Genomic DNA, 27,541 nt, shown 5'->3' with positions numbered 1-27,541 from the left:
TGAAACCTCGCTTGTCGCCCCCTGACCACCTGGGCAGTGGGTCACCAAAGCCGTCAGGGCCACAGGCTCTAGTCAGTCCTGTGCTCCTTTCACTTGACTCCACAGACACTCAGAGCACAGACCTGGTCGAGAGCCCGGGCCACGTATCTTGTAGCACAGACCCTCATCCAGCCAGGTATGTGACCACTCCTCAGATCCTGCAACAGGACTCCCCAGTCTAAGCAGGTACAAGCTGCCCACAGAGCACTGGCCCTACACTGCCCTGTCGTGGCCAAGTGCCCTCTTTGGCTGTGGGAAAAGCCCCAAGTGCACAAATGGGCTCCATGCTAGCCATGGTTGCCAGCACCGATGTCTATTCAATCTTCTAGACTTTACTAACCCCTCACATACCAGTGAGGTGCCTATCGGGGCCCTGCCTGTGCCAGGAAGGAGGGTCTCCAGGCCCCCAGGCTCCACCTGCCATATCCACTCTTTAACAACAGCAAGAGAGGCCAGTACAGCACCGCCTCCTCGGGTGGAGCACTGGGGCCTGGACTGCAGCATCTCATGGACTCAGCTCAAGTAGCTGGGCTGCAACAGATGAAAGCTGCCAGGAGGCCCCGCTGCTCTGCCCACCTGCCCCACCACAGCACACTCCGGACCTCCTGAGCGCTAGCCAGAGGCTCAAGAGGCAGGGCTTGAGAAGTGACAGGGCGCCCACACAGTGTGGATGGCAAGTGGAAAGAACATGACCTGGGTGCCTGCATAAGACCCGCCATTGTCACAGCCATGGGACGGGAAATAGGAGCTCAGCCTCCTGGGTGTCCCAGCACTTCAGAAGACTGTTGAAACCACACACACTCTTACACACACACGTGCACTGCGCACTCATGCACTCACACGGACACATACACACCCACACAAGCACAAAAGCACACTCGCACAACCCCATTCACATTCCCAAGTTCTCCCTGCCTCTCCCTCTCCCTGTCTCCTCTAAGTTTCAAACTCCAATTTTGACCTTTTCTGTCCTAGAAAGTAAGTTCCCAGAGTCCCAATTTATGCAACAGGCGGGCAGTCTAGAAATCTAACCAGATCCAGAAGCAGCCATAGGCTCCAGGGAAGGGCTCAGCCCCACACGGCGGCCTCTGGGAACTCCCCCTGCCATGGCCCTACAAGGCACCTTGCAAGGCAGCAGAACAAGGGCGAAAAGGGAGAAGCCCTAGCAATGTCCCCCACTTCCAAAGTCGACGACCACAAAGGCTTACCTTTGAATGCCACCTCCCAGCGACCTAAGGAGCGGTTCCGGCCGGTGATGACATACTGATAGCCCACCCATAGCCTGCAGGGGACAGAGACAGACCTGAGCACGGCCGAGCCGAACCACGGGCATACTTCAACAGTCATGCTGAGCTCCACACCGCACACCTCTGGAATGTGAATGATGGCCATCTTATTTACCCACAGGCAAACAGACACAGAGATCCCCTGACTGCTGCGTCACTGCCCAGATGCCTGCAACAGCCAGACACAGCCAGTCACTCAGAACTCGGGCCAGGTCTCCCACGTGGGCAGCAGGAACCCAAGCACTTGAACTAGGAGGGGCATCAGAAGGAAGCTGCCATCATCAGGTACAGAGTGAGTTGGAATTCAAACCCAGGCACCTGATACAGGATGCAGCTATGCTAATAGGCACTTCAACCACTCGGCTAAATCCCTGCCCTTGACTGACACTTTAAAGTTGCACTCAAGTCCAAACACTAGGGGGCACAATATGGCACCACGGGTTGAGCCAGCCAGCCATTAAAGGTACCCACATCTGACAGGAGAAGGCCCGGGTTTGGGCCCCAGCTGCACCTCCAGGCCAACTTCCAACTGTTGACTGGCACTAGTATCAATACAGTGCCTCTGCCACTGGTCTCCCTGCCAGCCGCCTAGGAAACTGGATGGAGTTCTTGGCCCTGGCTTCAGCATGACCCAGCCCTGCCTACAAGTCTGTGTTTTGGTAGTGAACCAGTAAATGAAAGATATCTCTCTCTTTCCTATCTCTTCTCTCTCTCCCACTCTGTCTTCCAAATAAGTTATCAATTTTTATAAACGTCTATAGAAAATGAAACTTTAAAATTATTTTTCACTGGGGGTCCGGCACGGTAGCCTAGTGGCTAAAGTCCTCGTGTTGCATGCCCAGGATCCCATATGGGTTCTGGTTCGAATCCCAGCTACTCTGCTTCCTATCCACCTCCCTGTTTGTGGACTGGGAAATCAGTCAAGGATGGCCCAAGGACTTGGGACCCTGTTCCCGCATGGGAGATCAGGAAGAAGCTACTGGCTCCTGGCTTCAGATCAGCTCAGCTCCCACCATTGTGGCTACATGGGGAGTAAACCAATAGATGGAAGATCTTTGTCTCTCCTTCACTCTGTATATCTGACTTCCCAGTAAAACTAAATAAATCTTAAAACAAAACAAAAAACTATTTTTCACTGAACTCCCAGGTCAGAAGCTTTACCTGGAGTAACTCCTGCTAAAACTGTTCTGAAATCACAGAAATGTATACTCTGCAGAGCTGAACCCTGTGGGACAGGAATCACACCTCAGTTAAAAAAAGAGCATGGGCCCCAGCGCGGTAGCCTAGTGGTCAAAGTTCTCACCTTACATGTGCTGGGATCTCATATGGGCCCCACTTCCCATCCAGCTCCCTGTCTGTGGTCTGGGAAAGCAGTCAAGGATGGTCCAAAGCCTTGGGACACTGCATCTGCGTAGCAGACCCGGAAGAGGCTCCTAGTTCTTGGCTTCGGATCAGCTCAGCTCCAGCCATTGTGGGCCACCTTGGGGAGTGAATCATCGGATGGAAGATCTTCCTCTCTGCCTCTCCTCCTCTCTGTATATCTGACTTATAAAAATAAATAAATATTGTCATAAAATAAAAAGAACAGCATCACTTAAAAAAAAAAAAAGAGCATGGAGAATGAACTGCTGTGTGGGTGAAGACCCTGCTCATGGTTTCCCCTCGATTCCAGCTGGACCAGGAAGCAGTACAAGCAGCTTCCAGGAAGTGGCCACAAGCAGCAGCTCTGCAGCCCCAGGAGACAGGGCAGGGTGGGGAAGGGTGTGGCCTCCCCATCAGACCACAGGCCTTTGCTCCCCGGGTGGGCACAACCTGTGAGCTAGGAGTTACTTTCCTGCTGTGCAGCCACAGGAGAACTCCCCCAGCCCTGTGGTGAGAGTCCCAAAGTCCAGGTGCAGCTGGGTCATTATGCTCCCAATGAAGAGTGCTAGCTGGCTCTCAGAGTTCACGGGGCACAGCGAGAGCGGACACTGCTCCCTCCCTGCCCCTGCTGCTTGGCTGTGGAGATGGCCCAAGCACAGCTCAGCTCCCAGACCAATGCTAGATGTAATAGCTGGCTGCCCCTTGGATAGTTCCCTGAGGTCAGGAGCCACAGGTGGTGGGCAGTCTGCTTGAGTACCTGGTACATGCCACCTTGAGGCTTCCAGGAGGATGCCACAAGCAGGCACTACAGAAGGAATCCCAGTCCCACAAAGTGACAGCACACCCAGCCTGCCCCTCCCTCCTCTCAAGGCACAGACTAAGCCCTGAATCTGCACAGGCAGGGGCTTCGCCTCAGCAGCACCTGCACAGGGAGCCAGGAGTCACGTGCCCATGAGTACCCCAGCCCAGAGCTCACTTGCGCTGGTCCTTCCAACCAAAGCTTCGTTCAGGCTGGTCCCACTCCTGGGCCAGGACAAAGCGCAGCTCCTGGTCAGTGGAGAAGGTGGCGAGGGACCCGTTGACACGCTGGCAGGTCTGCAAGGCATCCCAGTAGTTCTCCCCGCTCAGGTAGACACGGTAGCAGCTGGCCGTGCCTTCGTAGTGGTGCCACCCGGTGGGGCACTTCCCTAGGAAACATGAAGAACACAAGGGGAGTGGGCCCCCATGTTAGGACCCCAGACTCGAAAAACAAGATATTGCACTGCATCCTAGAGGGTCAGGCACACGGCAGAAATCACCCAGGAGAAGGGGAACCAAGGCTTCAGTGGGCAAGCCTCTGCCTCTAGGACCACACACCCACCTTGTAGGACACAAGCCCAGCCCAGGGGCATGGACATCCACGACTCCTTCCATGCCTGCAAGGCCTTCTCACATATTCTGCAGACAAGACTGCCCTCACTTCTACCAGACTTCATTAGCTGTGTTAGCTAACACAGCTACCAATGCGACCCACACCAGCAGGCCCAGGTGCAAGTGAGCAGGAAGATGCCCCACCTGCCCACTCACCTGTTACTTTCCCAACGTCCTCCTCTGCCTGCCGGCCAGCTACTTCCCAAGCTGAACCCACTTTCCAGCTCATGTGGGCCTTTTTCAGCAGGGGCTGGCCAGTGCACCTCCAGAGGTAGCCCAGGAGATGAGAGCCAAGAGGCCAGGGGAGACGGAGTGACCAGTCTCTGCCCCCCACAGACAGGAGTAACAACTGGGCACTGCCAAGCCAGCAGCAGCCTGTCTCCCCACATCTGTTCTTGTTACACCCAGGAAGGCCTGCTGTGTTGTAGTTCACCCGGTCAGCACTGGAGGCTGGTTTCACAGAATCTGTACTCTCCAAATGTTGGGGTAAATCCTGTGAGCACACCCAAGTGGGAAACATTTTGCAGCAACAGCACTCCTTCGAGGCTCTGAAGTCAGAGCCCGAGTCAGAGCCCGGAGGTGCTAGCCTCCTCAGGAGGCGCCCAGGCTACAGGAAGGAGTAGCAGCCTGTCCAGGTTCTGAGACACGCAGACAGCACTGCAGCATACCGGGGCAGTGAGCTGGACACGTCTCCTGTCCCCCTAGAGCTGGGATAAGCACACCTTACAGGAAAGGGACAGTGGAAAAGGCAGGGGCCAGGCAGCATGTGCAGCCCAGGCCCACGGAGGGAAAGGAGAGAGAGCCATTTGCTGCCTACTCGCCCCTAAGCACCCACGGCAATGTGCTCAGCTGTTCACACTCCCAATGAATACAACAGATTTGGAGATGGGATCTGAGCCATGAGCTCCACGGGGGTGGGGAAGGACTTGGCAGGGCATCTGGGCTGACTGTGTGGGGCCACACACAGTTCACCTGCTGACATCTGCTTAGCACAGCCAAGTTCAGCCACAGCCATCCCTCCCATCAACATCTCCTAACCTGAATGCTCTTCCAACATTCAAATGCTACAGGGAATTCTTCCAAAGACAGTCCAAGCACATCCTTTCCCAGCCCATCACCTGCAGCGACCCACTATGAGAGCAACTTCAGGGGCCGGGGCGCACCAGTCTCAAGAGGCAGCCAGCTTTATGAGGATAAACAGCCTGGTCCCACAGCCTGGGTTCCAGTCTCACTTCACCACTCTGAGATGGGTGAACACTCTTGCCCCCAGTGCTCACGAGCTGTTTTAGCAAACGAACCCCTTGCACCAAAGAGGCCATGCACAGGCTCAGGTATCACAGCAAGGCAGGCCTGCAACTTACTGCTGAAGCGGACGGGCTGGGCCACATTCACCGAGTGGAAGTGTGTGGCGTCGCCTCCTCTGGCCCACCCCTGCCGGGGATCCACAGCCTCCTTCCCATGGTAAGGACGCGCCTCCCCAATCACTTCTGAAACCAGAAGCACAAAAAACACACTGAGAGCCACATACAAACACAGGAGCATTCCAGCACGTACCAGGTCTTGACTCTGCATGGTTCAGGCTTCTTGGGGGCAGGAAGGACCAGAGAGGTGGCACAACAGCCAGGTCTGCTAATGGGGGTTTTCTTCAGATTCCCTAGAAAACACTGTCATTATGGGATGCCGGCACCACAGGCAGAGGTTGTACCTACCACACCACAGTGCTTACCACTTGTACTTCTCAAATTATGCCTTGGGATGGCACTGTGGCATAGCAAGTAAAGCTGCCATCTATAGCACCAGCATCCCTTGTAGATGCCAGTTCAAGTCCTGGCTTCTCCACAGATGATCCAGTTTCATGCCCCTGGGAAAGCAGTGGAAAATGGCCCAAGTGTTTGAGCCCCTGCACTTCTGGGAAGACCCAAAAGAAACTCCTGGCTCACATCTTCAGATCAGCTCAGCTCCAGTCACTGCAGCCATCTGGGGAGTGAACCAGCAGACTGAAGATCTCACTTCTTCTCTCTGTAACCCAGTCTTTCAAGTAAAAATAAACACATCCTTCATAAACACACACGGCAGAGGAAGGTCCAAGTACCTGGATTCCTATACTCCATGTGGGAGCCCAGGCTAGAATTCTGGCTCCTGGCTTCGGGCTGGCCCAGACCAGCTGTTGCAGTCATTTGGGGAGTGCACACAAGTTAGGGTGTCTTTTTTCTCATATAAATCCTTAAAGCAATAGAGTTCACATCAGTATTTTCCTGATTTGCTGGGCAGGCTAATGACTCCAAATCACTCTCCACGTTCCTAGACAGGCCTTACAGCATCACACTGAGGGGCCACACAACATGGTCAGCGGGGTCCTCTGATTACCACAACCCTGAGGTTTCACAAATGCCCATATTTCCTTCCTTATTCTCCCAAAGACTGTACGGAACAACTTGTACACGAGTCTGGGTGTCCCTTACTGCCACTCTCAGGCCCAGGGCAAGTCATCCTGGTTCACAGGCAAGGTGCCACTTTCATGGCTGCTGTTAAGACTGCGAGTTCCTTGGGGCCCGGCGGCGTGGCCTAACGGCTAAAGTCCTCGCCTTAAACGCCCCAGGATCCCATATGGGCGCCGGTTCTAATCCCGGCAGCTCCACTTCCCATCCAGCTCCCTGCTTGTGGCCTGGGAAAGCAGTCGAGGACGGCCCAATGCATTGGGACCCTGCACCCACGTGGGAGACCCGGAAGAGGTTCCAGGTTCCCGGCTTCGGATCGGCGTGCACCGGCCCGTTGCGGCTCACTTGGGGAGTGAATCATCGGATGGAAGATCTTCCTGTCTCTCCTCCTCTCTGTATATCTGACTTTGTAATAAAATAAATAAATCTTTAAAAAAAAAAAAAAAAGACTGCGAGTCCCACTGGAAGGCAAGTGTGCCACTGGGGTGTGGCACAAGCCAGCATGGAGCAGACCTCTAAGGTAGATACTTCTTCAAGGCATTCAGAGGATGTACTTTGAGGTATGTTGCTGTGGGCTAAGGAGTTGATTAGCGCTTGTTGGAATGGGCAGGAACAGGAACTGGGCTTTTGGCTAAAAACACCTAGACTAATTGGACTCATCTATATCCAATTTCCCGGCTAAATTAGGACAGGGAAGTATATAAGGAGAGGTGAAGGCGCAATAAAGAGAGACTTCAGAAAGACTTCTAAAGAGACTTCTACCATCACTGGTCTCCTGTCTGCTTCATCCCCAGACCCTCTCCTTGTCCACGTTACTGGGTCTGCTGGTCGGAGCAGGATGTCACTACCCAGATGGCACCATGGCAACCTTGGTTATGGCTACCTTGCATGGTGTGGTGGCTGGCACCTGCTGCCACTCTCTGCCAACACCCAGCACCAGCTCCCTGGGACTGGAGCGTCCTCTGCTACGTCCTGACTACCCCACCTGCAGCACCCAAGGCACCCCTCAGAACAGACTGATATGAGGGTAGCAGGACAGTCTACACAAAGACTGCTTGCAAGGAAGCAGGTAGGGAGTGCGGGTCACTGGGACACAGGGCCTGCACGCTTGCTGGAGGCATGCAGCCCACACTGGGCTGCAGACAGTGGCCTGATCTGAGACCAGAAACCAAGGAGGCAGGACCGAGTGAAGGGCTTCCCGTCAGAGGGGCAAGCTTGGGCAAAGCTTAAGAAACACAAGCCAAGTAGGAAGATAAGCCTGGGTGTGACCAAGGTGAATTTTACTGCATCTAAATGTAGGTTATGGCTCAAATGAGGAAGACCTGTGATTTCACACTCTCTCTCCTCGAGACCTGGCCCAGTATACAGCAAGGCCGCCCACAGCAAGACAAAGTGAAGCTAAGGCAAAGGGAGGGGAGAGAAAAAAGCAGCAGAAACTACTGTTCAACCAGACGGTTTGTGGCAAGCCATCTGCAGTCTCTGGGGGCGGGGATGGAAGTGAAATACGATAGGAAAGTAATCAGAAAGCCCAACAGTGACGGGCAGCGCCTGCGTGCTGAGCAGGCATTGCCACACTGCAGCTCCACTGGCCATCACAGGCCCTTCTCCTAGCCATGTTTTCCCTTCTCAACCACCTGTGTGCATTTACCCCTTATCCACTTGTTTATTCCACTCCCGTCATATGCCCACCAGCAAAAACCAGGCCTTGAAGGGGAATGGCTTGGCCAATTGGATGGTGATGGAGAGAAGAGGCCAAGTCCTGGGGAACAAGCCCTCTTGTAACCATCTCTACATGAAAGATTTCCAGCATCCCATATGGATGCCAGTTCCAGAATCAGGTGCTCCGCCTCCAATCCAGCTCCCAGCTAACATGCCTTGGAAAGCACTGGAAGATGATTCAAGTACTTAAGCTCCTACACCCTTGTGGAAGACCCAGAAGCCTGGCTCTGGCCTGGCCCAGAAAGGACCATTGTAGCCATTTAAGGAGTAAACCAACACATGGAAAATCTCAATCTCAGTATCCCTCCCTCTCTCTCTTTTCCTTTCTGTAATTCTGGCTTTCAAATAAATTCATTAAAAATAGGGGGGAGCGGGCCCGGCGGCGTGGCCTAGCGGCTAAAGTCCTCGCCTTGGGAGGCCCGGGATCCCATGTGGGCGCCGGTTCTGGTCCCGGCAGCTCCACTTCCCATCCAGCTCCCTGCTTGTGGCCTGGGAAGGCAGTTGAGGACGGCCCAATGCATTGGGACCCTGCACCCGTGTGGGAGACCCGGAAGAGGTTCCAGGTTCCCAGCTTTGGATCAGAACAGCACCGGCCGTTGCGGCTCACTTGGGGAGTGAAACATCGGACGGAAGATCTTCCTCTCTGTCTCTCCTCCTCTCTGTATATCTGACTTTGTAATAAAATAAATAAATCTTTAAAAAAAAAAAATAAAATAAATGAGAGGACCTGGTGCAATAGCCTAGTGTTTAAATCCTCGCCTTGCATCTGCTGGAATCCCATGTGGGCACCGGTTGGTGTCCCGGCTGCTCCACTTCCCTTCCAGCTCCCTACTTGTGGCCTGGAAAAACAGTCAAGGATGGCCCAAAGCCTTGAGACCCTGCACCCGCGTGGGAGGCCCAGAAGAGCTCCTGGCTTTGGATCGGTGCAGCTCCAGCCATTGCAGTTACTTGAAGAGTGAATCATCGGACAGTAGATTTTCCTCTCTGTTTCTCATCCTGTCTATGTATCTGACTTTGCCACAAAAATAAAGAAATCTTTAAAAAAAGAGAGAGAGAGAGAGGGAGAGAGAGAGAGAGAGAGAGAGAGAGATGCTGACAGCCGCAAACAGACCAGGTGTAGGGACCCATGTGTGCACATGAATGTTTGCAGCCCCAGGCAGGCAGATAGGATTGCAGGCAGGCAGGACCCCAGGCTAGCATGCTGCCTTACCAGAAGACCAGGCTCAGCGACCTGCATGTTTGTGGCCATGGGGGCTGTGGATTGCTTAGGGAAGGGGCTATTGCGATATGTGGGAGGACTGACCACTGAGGGTGTACGTTACAGGTGAGGAATGATATCGGGGGCACCTCTACCAACCAGACTACTGCACTTGCAGGTAAACCAGAGGACCTTTCCGGATCAGACCAACTATCTGCCCACCTGGGAGACCTAAGCTTGGCTAGTTAGCATCAACCACTACCGATTGGCGCACATGAAAGCTAGGGTTAAGTGGGGCCTGCCTGGCAGGGCTAGACCACAGTACCCGCCAGTAAGGGCCTAGTACCCGCTGGCACACATGAGACCTGGGTCTAGGAGTGGGCCAGTGGTCCAACAGGGGAACTCTCCTGGTGGGCGGAAGTTCCTGCTGCTGGTGAGTACCAAAGTCAGGGCTAGGTAGGGACCAGCCCAGGCAATGCTGCTCCACTTGTCAGCAGGTGTGTGGGTTGGTTTAGGGGGGCAAACCAGGCAGTGTCGGGTCAAACCATAGCACCCTGACACGTGCAAGAGTCAGGATAGGGCACAGGGAATGCTGGGCTAGGCTATCACATCCGCCAGGCTTGTGTGAGAGCCAAGGATGGGACAGCCTGGGCAGGGTTAGGCTGCAGCACCCACCAGTCGGAGTTAGGCTGAGGATAGGACAGGCCACAGAACAGTCCAGGCCAGACCACAATACCCGTTGGCATACATGTAGGTCAGATCTGGGGGCAGGGTGAGCCAGAACGAGCCAGTCTGCAACAGCCACTGGCAGGTGCAAAAGTCAGTCTCTACTCCCTGTAAATCTGACTTTCCAGGACCTGGCACAGTAACCCAGCAGCTCAAGTCCTTGCCTTGTACAACCAGGATCCCATATGGGTGTTGGTTCTAATCCCAGCGGCCCCGCTTCCTATCCAGCTCCCTGCTTGTGGCCTGGGAAGGCAGTCGAGGACGGCCCAAAGCCTTGGGACCCTGCACCTGTGTGGGAGACCCTGGCTCCGGGCTCCAGGCACAGCTCCAGCCTTCGGATCAGCACAGTTCCAGCTACTGTCACCACTTAGGGAGTGAATCTCGGAGGGAAGACCTTCCTCTCTGTCTTTCCTTCTCTCTGCATATCTGACTTCCCAATAAAAATAAATGAATCTTATATTTTTAAAAAATCAGGTCTGGGGTCACCTTAGATGCGGTTTCTTGAGGTAATCCTCAACTGGACCACCGGACTCAAAACTCCAGGCAAAGGAAGATCACAGAATTTGTGGTCTGACCTTGGAACATATGTGTCAGGACTGGGCCTCATTGATTGCTGATGCCTGGGTGCATAAGGGGGATGTGACAGACAGCTCATTTAGGCCTGAAGAGGACATCAAGCATCATGTAAGAAGATGGAGAGCAAAACAAAGGTGAACAACTCTCCTGGCCAAGCTTTGGCAGCAAGTGCCTGGGTGAGCAGATACACCAGGGTGGACTCTGTCAGTCCATAGACGTTGGAAGATTTTCTCAACCATGTAGCAATAAAACCAACCACATCTTGGAACTACCAGAATCACTCATGCAATATTCTCAGAACATTCTTCTCCATATTGGTGTTTCCAAGATGACAGCAAGAGGACATCCCCCAACCCCGAGTACTGATGCAGTCTGACAGCTGGGAACAGTCTCCTCCTCACTCCTCACTTACCCCCCTGCACCTCAGACCAGGAGAAATGGAGCATTTGTCCCAACCACGTTCCACCATACCTCAACCCACCCCACCCCAATCAGTGATCCTCATGGGGGTGCATCCTTGTCAGATACGTAAACAACATCGAAAGCAAAATTTCTTTATATGCATATATACAAACATATATAAAGAATGGTCAGCAATCGGTGTGTGCCCTCAAAGGGGACCCAAGGCCAGCAGCCTCCTGGCCATGTGTGGGCACTCCCAGGCCACTGCTCTCGGTGACTCTGCTGTGCCCAGGCTTCCAATGGAGAGACTGCATTTTCTTTGTCGGGGGAATGGGACCACCTGTGTAACGCTCCTCTGAGCCAGACTATATGGTTTGGAGATCCACAGCGTGAGGACAGCTGAACAAGATGACAACTGAGACACAGTTGCCACTGCCTGTGGTGTGAGAGCCAGGGATGCAACAGGACCGTGGCCACACACAGCTCTTAGACCACACCAGACAACAGTTCAGCTGAGCTTCCAGCAAACGCCAACCAGGAACCACTGCTGCTTTCTTGAGAAAATTCTCCAGGCAGTTAGCTTTCAAGATACACCCTGAGAACTCCGACTCAGCACCACTTGGTCCTCACCTGGCTACCAGCCACAGTGCATCTGTGTCACGCTACTGACCTGGGGGACAATCAGATGGGCTTTCAGACACAGGGCAATTTCAGAGCTCCTGACCAGGCACCACCACTCAGATATCAATTTTAAAAGTTCCATCTGATGAGGAATGACCAGACAGGCTGCACTGTCTGAGGAAATATGGCCCAACCAGACGATGTCTGCTGCTTATTTTGCAGGAACTACCTGAGACTCTACTGCATGCCCCACCTGATCCCCACGTAGCAGCCAATCACAGCACGCTGCTCAGGCTCCTCCCTGCATGCCCCACCTGATCCCCACGTAGCAGCCAATCACAGCACGCTGCTCAGGCTCCTCCCTGCATGCCCCATCTGACCCGTGCGCAGCAACCACTCATGCTCCAGAGCTGGTCTGCCCGCAGTGAGCCTCTGCAGGAGGAGCTCAAGCCCAGCACTGGGAACACTGGGAACAGTCAGCAGTTTCAGATTCTCTTAATACAGATAGCTAGAAGCTGACAGATGCTGAACCACAGCCGTGCACTCACATAGCAGAATCTGAACCACACCTCAAAGGGCAGCTGGCTCTGGCCCCGGAAAGATGGAACAAGGGAGTTCCAAGGCAGGAAAGCATCCAGGAAGCAGTGGGATGATCAGCAAGAGGATGAGCAGTGCAAACAGCTGAGCAGAGCCGCTGCAGGCGAAGGAGCTAGCAGGCAGGCTGGCAGAGGGCACTCCAGACGGGACGGAGTGTGAACACCAGGCCCAACGTGCATGTGTGGAGACATACCTTCCTCCCAAGGGCTTCCCCAGAGCTACCTGGGATCTCTAACCAATCAGCATGGACACTTACACGTGCACACACATGTACAAGAAGCTACACCCTCCACCCTGACACATACTGAGAACCAAGTATGCAGTGAACACTGTGGTATGTTAGTCCTCAAGGCAACAGGAGCAGACAGCAGGTGGGAAGTCAGTGAGCTTGAAGTTTCTGTGGTCCTTGCAAAGATCCTCAGGAGCCTAAGGATCAGCAGGAATGAACTCGAGTGCTGGTTACCTGTCAGCGGGCAGACAGGAGAGGCAGGGAGTACCAGACCACTCTGAAACAGCACAACATGTTAGCCACATCTCAAGAGACAGGAAACCCAGGGCCAGGGCCAAGACCAGGGCCTGGCGGTCAGCTGCAGGGGACACAGTCCCCCAAGATGGGCTCACTCTTAGCCTCCAACAGGGCCTGGGCTGGCAACACCCCACTCGCCTCCCATTGCCCAGCTCTGCCACTGTAGAGGTTCTGGGAACTGCCTCCCTGCTTTTCAAAAAGACAGAGATTGAACCCAAGAGGAGGAGCTCAGTTCCAGCTACACGAACGATACGTGGAATGCAGATGGTACTCAGCTGTTTCCCAAAGGGGGCATCACGTGCAGCCACCAGCCTGCCATACTCACCTGGACAGTCGGCTTCGTCACTCCGATCCTCACAAGTAGCCCTGCCGTCACACTGCCACCGTAGCGGGATGCACTGGATGGCACCGCTGCGACAGGCAAACTGCCCAGGGTTGCACCTCAGTTCTGTGGAACCAAAGAATGACAGGTCAGGGAGGAAGTGGCAGAGACTGGGAACAGCAAAGCCTGCTGCTGCGAGGCCTGGGCAGCGTGCACCAGAGGCCAGGCGGTGCCCCCAACCCAGAGGGCCCACACACACTTCCCAGGTGGAGCAGATCATAGCAGCACTGACCCAACAGAGCATCACGGGATGGCAATTTTCTTTAATTCATGCAGTTATTTTGGAAAGGCAGAGTTACAGAGAGAGAGAGAAGGAAAGACAGAGATCTTCCATCCACTGTTTCCCATCCACTGATTCATTCTCCAAGTGGCCACAATGGCAGAAGCTAAGCTGATCCGAAGGCAGGAGCTTTCTCTGGGTTCCACAAGGGTGCATGAGCCCAAGCACTGGGGCCTTCCTCCACTGCTTTCTCAGGCACATTAGCAGCGAGCTGGATCCAAAGTGGAGCAGCACACTGCCAGTCTCAAATTTCTTTCTTCCTTTTTTTTTTAAAGATTTTTTGAGGCTTGGCATTGGAGCGGAACAGGTGAAGGCACTGGCTGTGATGATGCCAGTCTCCATTCAGGCGCTGGTTCAAGTCCTGCTTGCTCCACTTCCAACCCAACTCCCTGATAATGTGTCTGGGAAAGTAGCAAATGGTGGCCCAAGTGCTGTGTTCCTGCACCCATGTGGGAAGCCAAGAGAAGCTCCTGTTTTCTGGCCTCCGCCTGGCTGAGCCTGAACTGTTGTCATCATTTGTGGAGTCAACCAGATGACAGCTCACTCACTCGCTCTCTAATGCTGCATTTCAAATAAATACATCTTTATTAATTTGACAGAGTGACACACAGAAAGAGAGAAAAAGAGAAATACCTCCCACCTGCTGATTCACTACACAAACGGCCTGCAACAGCCAGGGCTGGGCTACACCAAAGACCAGAGCCTGAACTCCATCTATGTCTCCCGAACGGGTGGCAGAGTTCCAAGCACGTGGGCCATAATCTGCTGCTCTGCCAGACACATCAACAGGGAGCTGGATCGCAAGTGTGTGGCCCCACAACGATACTTTTTTATTTTTTAAGATGTATTTATTTTTACTTACAGAGAGGAGATACAGAGAGGAAATAGAGAGAAAGACCTTCCACCCACTGGGTCACTCCCCAAATGGCTGCAATAGCTGGAGCTGAGCTGATCCGAACCCAGGAGCCAGGAGCCTCTTCCAGGTCTCCCATGCAGGTTCAGGGTACCAAGGCTTTGGGCTGTCCTCGACTGCTTTCCCAGGCCACAAGCAGGGAGCTGAATGGGAAGTGGAGCTGCCAGGATATGAACCAGAGCCCATATGGGACCCCAGCGCATGCAAGGCAAGGACTTTAGTCACTACACTACTGCTCCAGGTCCGCTCCCCCCCCCCCCAACCACACACACTCATCTGAAAGAGTCAGAGAGAGGAAGAAACAGAGAAAGACCCTCCATCCCCAGATGGCCACACAGGCAGTGCTTGACCAGGAGGAAGCCAGGAACCAGGAGCTTCCTCCAGGTCTCCCACATGAGTGCAGAGGCCCAAACACTTTGGCCTTCCTACACTGCCTCTCCCAGGCCATCAGCAGGGAGCTGGATCAAACGCAGAGCAGCTGGGACTCAAATCAACACCACACAGGATGCCAGATGGCAGCCCCACTCACTACACCACAACAATGGCCCCTATAATGGTGATTTTCCCAAGCTACTTGACACAGACTCTAAGTCAGGCCTTACACTGACCCAAGGGAGCCAGGAGTGACAAGGGGCACTGCACAGCTCCTCGCGGGTTGGCTCTGAGTCAGCTGGACAAACACATGCATACATGTGTACACAAACACACGTGTCTCACATGGCAAATGGGGATCTTGCCCATAGCAGGACTCCAGCAGCACAACAAGCCAGAGGAACCTTTCCACCTCTGGCCTCTGAACTTCTGCTTAAAAATGGGATCTAGAGCAGGTGCTCAGTCTAGCAGTTAAGCTGGTGCTTAGGACAGACATCCCAGGCCCACATCAAGTGCCCAGGTTCAAGACCCAGCTCTAACACCAGACTCCAGTTTTCTGCCAACACACACCCACACCTAGACTGTGTTCCTGGCTCCCAGCTTCAATTCAGCTCAGCCCTAGCCAATGTGGGCATCTGGGAAAATAACTAGTGGAAGGGGACTCACTCTGTTTCGTAAATAAATTAATATTTTTTCAAAGAACATAGGGTCTAACCAAGGTCTCTAAGACAGGTAGCTGTTTCAGAAGGAAAAGCAGGGCTTCCAGAGACACCAGGGAGCAGCATAAACGGGCTGTAGCAGCTGCCAAACAGCGACACACTGAGTAAGATGGGACCCCAAAGAAGGGTCAGATCATGGAGACTGAGGGGGAGTAAATGACAGGCCTTTACCTGGGACATCTCCAGGAGCCAGTTAAAACCAGCAGTGGTCTCCGGGAGCAACCATCAAAGAGGAAATGCCAGCTGACTTGGCAAACCGCCGGCTAGTACTAAGGAAGGGGTGCACGACAACGAACCTGGACCAAGCCCTAGCCCTTCCATCTGTGAGAGGTTTCTACTTTGTTTTTGTTTGTTTGTTTAGATGTTCACTTATCTATTTAAATGTCTAAAAAACAGAGACGGACATCTCCCATCAGCTGGATCACTCCCAGTATCTGCAACAGTTAGAAATGAGTCAAATCAAAACCTGGAGCCAGGAACTTGGTCCAGGTCTCCACAGGGTGGCAGGGACACAAGCCCTTTAGCCATCGCCTTCAGCCTCCAGGGTGTGCATCAGCTGGGAGCTGAAACAGAAACAGAGTCAGGACTCAAACCCAGACACTCCGGTAAGGGATACCAAACCCCAGGCGGTGTTTGAATTGCCATGTCAGGGCCCCAGTACCAGAATGACCAGTCCTCAGCAGCTTTGGGGAAGCATGGCAGAGGAGCTACAACAGTGTGGCCTACGGAGTGGGAAACAGTAACTTTCTGGAACTTCAGTAAAACTCTGCAGACCCAGAGCTGAGGCGCCATAAAGGAATCAACACAGAGCATGGGATGGGGTACTGACACGAGCCAAGAGACACCAAAGACCAAACAAGCGCTGCCTGGCCTTCCTGTGGCCAGGATCATTTCACTTAAACGAGGAGAAGAAGGGAAGAGATTTCACTGCTATGCTAGGCTGCCCAGGTAACTCTTACACCCAATCAGGGAGGAAATGCAGGCTACACCAGATCCCAACCCCCACACCCCAACCCACCCACCCAGTAGGGTGCTGCTGACACCAGAGTCCCTGGGGGAAGACAGTGCTGGGCCAGCACAGCACCAACCTCATCCTGCACAGTGATTTCCCAGATGGGAGAAGGAAGAAGGGTCAGAGGGCAAGGGGCAGTGACTTCTGTTCCCTCCCATCACCTGCCACTTCGAGGCAGCCAATCCACTCAACAGAACCAGAAAGACAGCCTTTACCAGCTGTGTAACAGCGTCACTACAGTCACATGCCATATAAAGGCTTTTGGCAAGATGCAGTCTTAGGAGTTAGAGAGACTTGAATTAATTACCTTCCTGGACATCTTTATAAAGGCGGGAGGGGGGAGGGGGCAGGTGTCTGGCCCAGGGCTCCCAAGTCGCAATGCCTGTATCTCACCCATCGCTCTGGCTCCTGAGCCCAGCTGCCTGCTAAAGCAGACCCTGGAAGGCAGCAGGGACTGGATTGCTGCTACTCATGTGAGAAACCTGGACTGAGTGCCTGCCTGCTTTGCGTGGCCCAGCCCTGACGGGTGGGGCACCTGAGGTATAAACAAGTGGATGGGAGATGTCTTTTTCTACCCATCAAGTAAGTTTTTCCTTGTTTTAACTAATTTTTTTTCTCTTAAAAAGGAAGAATAAAATCAGAAGAAATCAGCTGTCTAGACATGGAGTGAGGCAGACTCAACACACTCTTAGGGGGAAAAGAGGCCTCCACCCAGCGGGAGGGGTGGGGTACCAGCTGGTGGCTCTCCACCTGGCTCCCCACACGCCCACCTTACACCCTGTCAGTCACGGTGCAGCAGACGAAGAACCAGGCTAGGGAGAGGCATTCTATCTGAACACCTGGATAATGCCACCCGGCGAGGAGCTACCCCCTCTGGCCTCAGCATCCTAATCCCTACAACCCACCAGTCTCATGACTCACCCACAGTAGGGCTGTCAGCGAAACGCTGTGCAAACTGCACCTAAACTCCCAGACCACACTGAGCACCTCAAAGGGCCTGGGGTATTTAGCCTGCACCCCCAGAGCACAGGAAACACACACGTGACAGAGAGGAACTGAGAGCTCTTCAACCAACCAACCAAGCACAGAGCATCACAGAACCCAAATTCCAAGGACCCTGGGCCAGCTGAGCCCTCCACCTTTTTTCTCCAGGAAGAAACTGACACCCACGAAATGACTTGCAAAAGGCAATGGGGCAGGGGAGTGTCGGGGGGAGGGGGAAACAGATCTCAGAGTGCTCACAAATGAAAAACAAGGAATTTGGACCCAGCACGGTGGCCTGGTGGCTAAAGTCCTCGCCTTGAACGCCCCGGGATCCCATATGGGCACCGGTTCTAATCCTGGCTGTTCCACTTCCCATCCAGCTCCCTGCTTGTGGTCTGGGAAAGCAGTCGAGGACGACCCAAAGCCTTGGGACCCTGTACCTGCATGGGAGACCCAGGAGAAGCTCCTGGCTCCTGGCTCCAGATCAGCTCAGCTTGACTGTTTTCCCATTCCACAAGAAGGGAGCTGGATGGGAAGTGGAGCAGCTGGAATTAGAAACAGCACCCACATGGGATCCCAGCGCATGGACTTTAGCCAAAAGGCTATGGCACCGGGCCCACCCATGGTGGTTTTACCATCAACCCTGTCTTTTTTTCTTTTTTTTTTTAAGATTTATTTATTTTTATTGCAAAGTCAAATATTTATATATAGAGGAGGAGGAAGACATCTGAGTTCATTCCCCAAGTAAATGCAATGACCGGAGCTGCACAGTTCTGAAGCCAGGAGACAGGAACTCTTCCAGGTCACCCACACGGGTGCAGAGTCCCACGGCTTCGGACCGTCCTCAACTGCTTTCCCAGGCCACAAGCAGGGAGCTGGATGGGAAGTGGAGTTGCCAGGATTAGAACCGGCGGCCATATGGAATTCCAGTGCTTAGAAGGCGAGGACTTGGGCCCGGCGCCATGGCCTAGTGGCTAAAGTCCTCGCCTTGAAAGCCCCGGGATCCCATATGGATGCCGGTTCTGATCCCAGCAGCTCCACTTCCCATCCAGCTCCCTGCTTGTGGCCTAGGAAAGCAGTCAAGGATGGCCCAATGCATTGGGACCCTGCACCCACGTGGGAGACCCGGAAGAGGTTCCTGGTTCCCGGCATCGGATCGGCGCGCACCGGCCATTGCGGCTCACTTGGGGAGTGAATCATCGGACGAAGATCTTCCTCTCTGTCTCTCCTCCTCTCTGTATATCCGGCTTTCCAATAATAATAAAATCTTTAAAAAAAAAAAAAAAAGAAGGCGAGGACTTTAGCCACTAGGCCACTGCACCGGGCCCCATCTACCCTGTCTTAACAGGTAGCAGCCAAGAGCTGAAAGGAGACAGAAGACAGGCCAACCAAATCCTTGGCAGCTGCTAGAGATCAGAGCGAAGGCAGCCTTCGGGAGGGGCCTAGCCAGGGACTACAGATGACAGCCAAACCACAGGGACTTAAGCAACAGCCACACCAGGCACAGGGAGGAGCCAGCTACAGTCTCAAGCAGAACGAATGCATTTTCCTAGCCAGGTACCAGGCAAGCCCGTCAGAGGGGCAGCCCCTGCCCACCCCCAACTCCAGGCTAGGAAGCCACTCTAAGTGAATACCCACGTTAGTGAGAAGCCCCTACCGCTGTCACCTCCAGCTCAGCTCACATCTGCACAAACTACCCATCCCCTGCCCAGCAGGATGCCCGGGGCAGATGACCGCACAGCCAAGCCTGCTGCCACCAATCCCTTCTCTTTCAGAGGCTACCTGCAGGACAGTGAAGAGAGACCCCCAACTCCTCACTGCACCCGCTGGGGAAGTTATGAAGCCATTGACTGAGGAATCTGCCGTTCTTCAAGCCAAAACATTAACGTGCACTTGTCTAAGAACTGACTTCTGAGCACCACTCGGAGCCTCACTAAACTCCGGGGACTCAGTACAAAAGACACAAATGGGGCCCGGTGCCGTGGCCCAGTGGCTAAAGTCCTCACTTTGAATAAACAGGGATCCCCTATGAGCTCTGTTTCTAACCCCGACAGCCCTGCTTCCCATCCAGCTTCCTGCTTATAGCCTGGGAAAGCAGTCGAGGATGGACCAAAGCATTGGGACCCTGCACCCTCGTGGGAGACCTGGAAGAGGCTCTGGGCTCCAAGCTCCTGGCTTCGGATCAGCGCAGCTCCGGCCATTGTGTTCACTTGGGGAGTGAATCATCGGATGGAAGATCTTCCTATCTCTCCTCTCTGTATATCTGCCTGTGCAATAAGAAAACAAATTTATTTTTAAAAATAGACAAATGCTTCCATCTGAACAGTCCTGGCCCTGTGGACAGCATGGTGGCTCTTCGGGAGGCTCTGGACCAGTCGTACTCACTCACTCAGACACCTCTCTGGTAGTGGCACACACCACTGCGCCACAGCGCCCCTCGCCCCAGAGGGAGCCTTCTCTCTGCGAGCTGGTCCTTACATACGGGGCAGTCACGCACAAGATGAACGGCATCGGGCCCGGCGGCATGGCCTAGCAGCTAAAGTCCTCGCCTTGAAAGCACCGGGATCCCATATGGGCACCGGTTCTAATCCCGGCAGCTCCACTTCCCATCCAGCTCCCTGCTTGTGGCCTGCGAAAGCAGTTGAGGACGGCCCAATGCATTGGGACACTGCACCCGCATGGGAGACCTGGAAGAGGTTCCTGGTCCCGGCATCGGATTGGCGCGCACCGGCCCGTTGCGGCTCACTTGGGGAGTGAAACATCGGATGGAAGATCTTCCTCTCTGTCTCTCCTCCTCTCTGTATATCCAACTTTCCAATAACAATAAAATCTTTTTAAAAAAAAAAAAAAAGATGAACAGCATCAGCGTGAGTGACACTGGTAGCCTTTATGAGGCACTGGCTGCAAGGCAGGTGCTTGGAAGACCCTGGTTCTTAGGCGTTTCAATCCTTACATCTCCAGCAAGTCAGATCTATGATGAGGACACCTAGGCACAGAAGTCACAGAATAAATGACGGGGCTAACTGAACCCCAGGCAGTCGGCTCTAGGGCACACTTGCTGTTTTTGAAATGCTTATTTAAAAGACAGAGAGGGGCCAGAGGCAGACAGAAATCTTCCATCCTCTGGTTCACTCCCAAATGCCAGCAACCAGCCAGGAGCCTGGAACTCAATCCAGGTCTCCCATGTGGGTAGCAGGGACCCGCGTACTTCAGCCTCACCTGCCACCAACCTGGGCGCACATCAGCAGGAAGCTAGAGCGAGAGCTGAGCCAGGACTCGAACCTAGACATGACAACATGGAAGAGGGCGTCGCAAGCAGTGTCCTAACTACTGTACCTAACACACACATTACCTGCCACCACTAAGAGGACACACACACACAGTCACATCACCTGCCACCACTAAGAGGACACACACACACACACACACACACACACAGAGTCACATCACCTGCCACCACTAAGAGGACACACACACACGCACACACACACAGAGTCACATCATCTGCCACCACTAAGAGGACACACACACACACAGAGTCACATCACCTGCCACCACTAAGAGGACACACACAGAGCCAGATCATTTCCTACCATTAGACGTAATAATCAGTTAGTGTGTGGGAAGTATCCAGGGGAGGCAGGGCTTGGGAAGTTACCAGTGACCCTGATTGGGGAAAGGGCAGGAATGGTACAGCCTAATGACAGGCTAAGAGCCATGCAGCCTTCATTCCCAAGTCCAGAACCTCCAACTATGACGACAGTTCAAGCTGCAGACATGCCGTCTTGCCTCCTCTAGGCCATCCCAAGCTGTAACCACAGGGCTTCCCACAATGATGCCACGTTCAGTACATGGCAGGTGTCATGCAGGACAAAGGGGCGGAGCTGAACAGCAGCCACCTCCTGCTCTCTGTTCATGCTGTGTAAAACTTCCTCACTACTCTGTCTCTCCTCTCTGTAAATCTCACTTTCCAGTTAAAAATAATAATAATTAAAACAAAAAGTGCAAAACAAAAAAACCTTCCTCACCAATGATTCAGAAACAGACTGTACCCAGTAACACATACACACACACACACACAGGCGCCCGCACATACACACAACCAGGGCAAGGTGGGGTCAAGCAGATAAAGTAAAATGTTAACAGCCAAGTCTAAGCAAAGAATACACAGTGTTTGTACTGATTTTACTCTTGCAACTTTTGTGCTTCCAAAAACTTCCCAATTAAAGGTTCCTTTTGTGGCCCAGCGGCATGGCCTAGTGGCTAAAATCCTCGCCTTGAATGCACCAGGATCCCACATGGGTGCTGGTATTAATCCCGGCAGCCCCTCTTCCCATCCAGCTCCCTGCTTGTGGCCTGGGAAAGCAGGAGAAAATGGCCCAAGTGCTTGGGACCCTGCCCCACGTGGGGCACCTAGAAGAAGTTCCTGTCTCCTGGCTTCAGATTGGCACAGCACTGGCCATTGAGTTCACCTGGAGAGTGAACCATCGGACGGAAAATCTTCCTCTCTGTCTCCTCTGTGTATATCTCAGACTGAAAATCTTCCTGTCTCTCCTCCTCTCTGTATATCTGATTTGTGATAAAAATTTTAAAAATAAATAAACAAATCTTAAAAAAAAAAAAAAAAGGTTCCTTTTCTGGAAATGACAGTCAACAGTGAAGTTGGGAATGGTTCCAACTACAAAAGAAAGGAAAGGGCTGATCCTGGAGCCCAATCAGCCAACAGGACACTCCAACCACCACAGTGTGGTGGCTGAAGAGGAACGCACCCCAAACTCTTGCTCTTCTGAGCTGCAGTTACCTTCTGATGGGGTAAGGCTATCCACACTCTTCCTCTGTGCTACCGCCCAAAACAGAAAACACTACACTCCTAGGCAAGGGGCTGGGCCCCTCCCAGCTCACAGGATGGCCATCCGGTGGCCACCTCCTAGCCCCTCACATAAAGGAACAAGGACCCTCAACTGCAGCCAGACGCCTAGCCTCCAGCCCTGCCCTGCAGCTCCCCCAAGCTGTGTAGTCTACATCAAGTCACCTGCCCCTTTCAGCTGGCTCTGGGGGGAAGCCTAAGGAAGATCAGCTACTGCCCAGGGCACAGAGCTGAGCACAGGTTCTTAGAGGGCCAGCAACGGTAAATGGTGACCAGGGACCTCGGGCCGTGGGGACAGCGCTCAACTCCAAAAACAAACGTTTTCTCTCCCCCATATAGTGAGGCTGAAATAATTCAAAATAGAAAACCCCCTCTTTGGAATCAGTGACTGATGCTGTACTGCCTGCAAAGGTAGCAAAAGGGCCAATGATACAATCAGCGGCCACCCAAAGGACCCGTCCAACTGTCACAACTACCTCAACAGAACTCCACGCTCACTTCTCACCATGATACGCATCCTCTGCGGCCATTATGGTCAATGACAGGGGCTTCTGGGATAGATGGGCAGTTGTGTCTCTCAGTTGAAAGAAGGTTTCTCTCCTAGTGGACCCCTGGGATCCATCCACCGGGGTTTAGAAACTGTTCAAGGGCCCGGCAGCATGGCCTAGCAGCTAAAGTCCTCACCTTGAACGCACTGGGATCCCATATGGGCGCCGGTTCTAATCCCGGCAGCTCCACTTCCCATCCAGCTCCCTGCTTGTGGCCTGGGAAAGCAGTTGAGGACGGCCCAATGCATTGGGACCCTGCACCCGTGTGGGAGACCCGGAAGAGGTTCCAGGTTCCCGGCTTCGGATCGGCGCAGCACCGGCCATTGCGGCTCACTTGGGGAGTGAATCATCGGACGGAAGATCTTCCTCTCTGTCTCTCCTCTTCTCTGTATATCTGACTTTGTAATAAACTGAATAAATCTTTAAAAAAAAAAAAAAAAGAAACTGTTCACAGCCCAACCTGAGGCCGGGCCAGGCCAGCCCCCCACCACCTAGAACAAAAGCCCTTTGAAGTTCAGCTTCCCTATCCATGAAATAGTACAAACAGTTCCTACAAGAGACGACCTAAGGGTTCTGCAGCGTCTGGCGCAATGGCTAAATTCTCACCTTGCATCCCCCAGGATCCCATATGGGCACCAGTTCTAACCCCGGCTGCTCCACTTTCCATCCAGCTCCTTGTTTGTGGCCTGGGAAAGCAGCTGAGGACAGCCCAAAGCCGTGGGACTCTACACCCACATGGGAGACCCAGAGGAAGCTTCTGGTTCCTGGCTTCAGATCAGCTCCAACTATTTGGAGAGTCAACTAGTACACAGAAAAGCTTACGCTCTGTTCCTCCTTTTCTCTATAAATCTGATCTGTCTTTCCAATAAAAATAAATTTTATTAAAAATAAAAAAAGGTTCTTCAACATGTTAGTACTCAGAACAGCACCTGGTACATGACACGGTCTCTACCCACCAAGAGCACATGTGCATGAAAAGCCAGTTCTAGCACACAGGTGCGGCCTGCTTTCAGAAACGCTTCCCACCCTGCCCTGCCCAAGAGGAGCTGCCCGTAACTGGGCCATATCCTCAGTGGCCTCGGCAGGCAGGTGTCAGAGGACAACCCCCAGCCCCTTCCTACCACCTGAGAAGCAGGGTCTGGGCAGGGACTCTCATCACATCCCAGTGGGCTTCTTCTAAGCCATGCCCCGGAAGTGAGAAGAACAAGACCAAAGAAGCCCCTACCCTCCTGGCCCATACCAAGACCCAGCTTCATTGCCAACTCAATCAGCGAGCTGGGGGAGCCTCCCTCCCCCATCTTTGCAGGGCAACCAAAGACACCAACTGCCCTAGAGTCAGAAGGCCATGGAATGAAGCTGACTTTTCTGGGGCCGGCTTTGTGGTACAGCCTGCAATGCCAACATCCCAAATGGGCACTGGTTCAAGTCCCAGCTGTTCCACTTCCCATCCAGCTACCTGTTGATGCACCTGGAAAAGCAACAGAGGACAGCCCAAGCACTTGGGTCCCTTGCCACTCATACGGGAGACCCAGATGTAGCTCTTGCCTCCTGGCTTCAACCCAGCATTGCAACCATTTGGGGAGTGAATCCACAGCAGATAAAAGAACACACTCCCTATCTTTCTTTCTCTCTCTCTGCCTTTCAGATAAGTAAGTAAAACCTTTAGAACAATAACAACCACAGAAAGCAGCTTGGCTCCCTCCACCAGAGCCACTCCCCCTGCCCCACATCTCACTCTGATCTCACAGGTCTCCCATGGTCCCCAGCGCTGTCTCACAGGTACACACAATAGCAACCTGCGGTGCTCAACCCACAGGGTCTGATGCCCGACTCACGCCAGGCCCTCCTAGGGGGCTGCTCCCTGCATTCAAACCTCACCAGCAACCAGCACTCGCAGATACTTTGGCAACTGCCGCAGGCCAGTTGGCAGCACTTGTGAACACAGCAGCAAGGGGAAAGGGGGGTGAGGGACACCAGTCACTTCTGTCACCCCAGCAGGAGACGCTGGACCTGGAACCAGAGGCACCCCAAGCAGACAAGCAAGAGCCCAGCAAGAGTGGGGGCCAGCACGGCAACAGGACACCGCTGCACTCACTCTGCAAGTATATACGGGTTTTCTGAAGAACTGAACCCCAAGGACCCACAAACAGCATCAACTCTGACCACCGAGAGCCTTTGTGGTCCCCACCTCCCCAGGCGGCCACTCTTGCACTGCTCTTCCTACAGAGGGTACGAGTTGCCCACAGCTCAACCAGCTCGGCAAGGGAACCAGCAGCGACTCACCAAGTCTTACCAGGTCGGCTACCGGTCCAATGCCAGGGCAACCAGGTAGGCACTTGGGGGAGGACCTGAACGTCCCACTGCAGATAACAAGGGCACAGAGCCAAGAGGTGTAGTGTCTGGTGGGAGTCCAGCAAAGGCCTAGCGGGGGTCTGCACGCCCATGTGCACCCAAAACCCAGCTCCAACCGTGCTCCAAAACGGGACTGTGCCTTCATGGGACCCACGAAGGATTGTTTTCTTCCCCACAACTTGGGCTTCTCTGACGCCCAAGTTCCTTCTGAGACGCCGTACACCCCTAAATGGACAGTATGATGGATACTGCCTAATGACGGACAGATCAGACCTGCAGCCAGACAACCGTGGCTGTCCAATGGTGCCCGAACCAGGTAGGAACAGGGCCTTCTGGCTGCTCCCACCACAGGCTTAGGAGACACTGCAGGCTCAGAGTCCCCTAAGCATTTAATGACTCGGCACGAGCCGGGAGCACTCCAGGCGCCAGGCCCCAACCCCGAGAGCGCGCGAATGTCCTCCAGCGCCAAGACGCCTCACACAACCACAAGCCACGCTCGTCCCGCGCTGAGGAGACTGGCCCGAGGCCACGGCCCGCCGCCCGCCAGCCAGCCAGCCAAAGCCGGGTCCTCGGCGAACCGCTCGGGCCCGGCTTCAGGGCGCAGCGCCCGGGAGCCCCGATGCGCCAAGACGCGCGCGCCCCTCTCCGGGAGCCGACCACCCCGGGAGTCGCCGCGCACGGACCACGACCGGGCACCGCCCCCTGCCGCGCCCCCGCGCCCCCACCTCGCCGCGCACCTGGCCGCAGCGGCTCGGTGACGGTGAGCACGAGCAGGAAGAGCAGCAGGAAGGCACCGCTGTCTGCCTTGGGCACCATTTATCCTCCGTTCATCGTCCCCCGGGCGGCCGCGTGACCCCGCGGGGAGGCCGGACCGGGCCGGGCTGAGGGGCTGAGGGCTTGAGGGTTGAGGGTCGGGGGATGGGCCTGGCCGCGGACGGCCGTAGAGAGGCGATGGGAGAGCACTCCGAAGGGCCAGAGCCACGGCGAGGCTAGACCAAGGGGTCGCGCGCACTCTCGGCAGCAGACCCGGGCTCCGACTCCCGCTCCGCGCAAGATGGCGGCCGTCCTGCTCGGCCCCGCGCCGCCCCGCCTCCTCTGCCCTCGACGCCGGCGCGGACCAATGAGCTCCGAGCCGGGAGGCGGGGCCAGCGCGCTCCCCTCTACGTGTAGGCCGCCAGCCGGCCTGGGGGGCGGAGCCTCAGCGGCAGTGCCCGAAAGGGGACGAGGCCTGAGTCGCGGGCGGCCGGAGGTGGGTACTGAGGGGCGGGCCCAAGGAGAGGTGGGCGGGATTACGCTAACAGATCCTCGTCATTGGTCAAACCGAGAGGTGGGGCCCCGGGGCGGAGGCTGATTGGCGGGGCCTCCAAAAGACTGGGGCTGAGCCTGGGGGCGAGATGTTCTGGGACCGCGGAGGGGGCTGAGGGAGACCCGTGGACTTCAAAGGTCTTCATACTTGCAGCCCCAGGTCAGATCAGCCGACCAAAGTTACGCTCTTAAAGTGGGGTCGAACCACTGTGGAGAAAGCAGAGGAAAACTGCAGGGCTTGGAAGCCCTGAGGAACTGGCAGGTGTGGCTCCACCGACAGGCAACTACAGATGTTTCAGCAGATAAGGAAGTGACCTGTGGGAGTGCCGCCCAGGGAGGGGACCAGGGAGGTCCCAGATCCCTCCCAGAGAGGAGGCCAGCTCAGCTTGCAAGCAAAGTCCTGCTCCACAACCCAGCAGTGGCTGAGGGAGAGTATGTGGAACAAAGTCCTGGGGCCCAGGCCAGGCTCTGGAGCAGGGCTCCGGGTGCCGTGTGCCATGCTGGGGGGCCCAGGTCAGGCTCTGGGGCAGGGCTTCGGGTGCCGTGTGCCATGCTGGGGGGCCCAGGCCAGGCTCTGGAGCAGGGCTCCAGGTGCTGCCTGCCAGTGCACCTGTCTTCTGACCAGGGAGTTGAAGACAGCAGATGGTGTGTTGTTGGCAGGAAGGAGAAGCTGTCCCAGTCTGGCAGGGGGCAGTCATGGGCTGGCCAAGAAGATGAAGAGGAGCTGCCAAGAAAGAACGGTCCCCAACAGCCCGCAGCCCCACCAACTCACTCCTGAGTGTCCTTTGAAGGATACTGGGATTCCATCTTGTGCCACTTTGTAGTCAAGTGAGGCAGGGGCACCTTCCAGCCCCTGCCAGGGCAGCCTTTCAGCTCCTGCTCCTTCCCCCAGAGTGTATGTCCCAGA

The 27,541-nt window shown here is 54.5% G+C and overlaps 1 protein-coding gene across 3 annotated transcripts in view; it reads right to left on the bottom strand.

Annotated features, from left to right (window-relative positions):
* DGCR2 (DiGeorge syndrome critical region gene 2) overlaps nt 1–26,594 on the bottom strand; it is a 38,217-nt gene extending 11,623 nt beyond the window's left edge. The window contains exons 1-5 of one of the 3 annotated variants that reach the window (XM_004592061.2): nt 26,067–26,594; nt 13,226–13,348; nt 5,459–5,584; nt 3,664–3,874; nt 1,248–1,321 (exon numbers count right to left, since the gene is read on the bottom strand). In XM_004592061.2, coding sequence (XP_004592118.1) covers nt 1,248–1,321; nt 3,664–3,874; nt 5,459–5,584; nt 13,226–13,348; nt 26,067–26,145 — 613 coding nt within the window. In that variant the 5' untranslated portion in view covers nt 26,146–26,594. Of the gene's footprint in view, nt 1–1,247; nt 1,322–3,663; nt 3,875–5,458; nt 5,585–13,225; nt 13,349–25,260; nt 25,493–26,066 lie in introns of those variants that run through there. The other 2 variants (XM_058656430.1, XM_058656431.1) reach the window with 2 other exon arrangements.
* Between the last annotated feature and the right edge of the window lie 947 nt (nt 26,595–27,541).

Source organism: Ochotona princeps, chromosome 29 (assembly GCF_030435755.1).
Source record: "Ochotona princeps isolate mOchPri1 chromosome 29, mOchPri1.hap1, whole genome shotgun sequence".
NCBI lineage: Eukaryota > Metazoa > Chordata > Mammalia > Lagomorpha > Ochotonidae > Ochotona > Ochotona princeps.
This window is presented reverse-complemented; position numbering and strand designations above follow the sequence as displayed.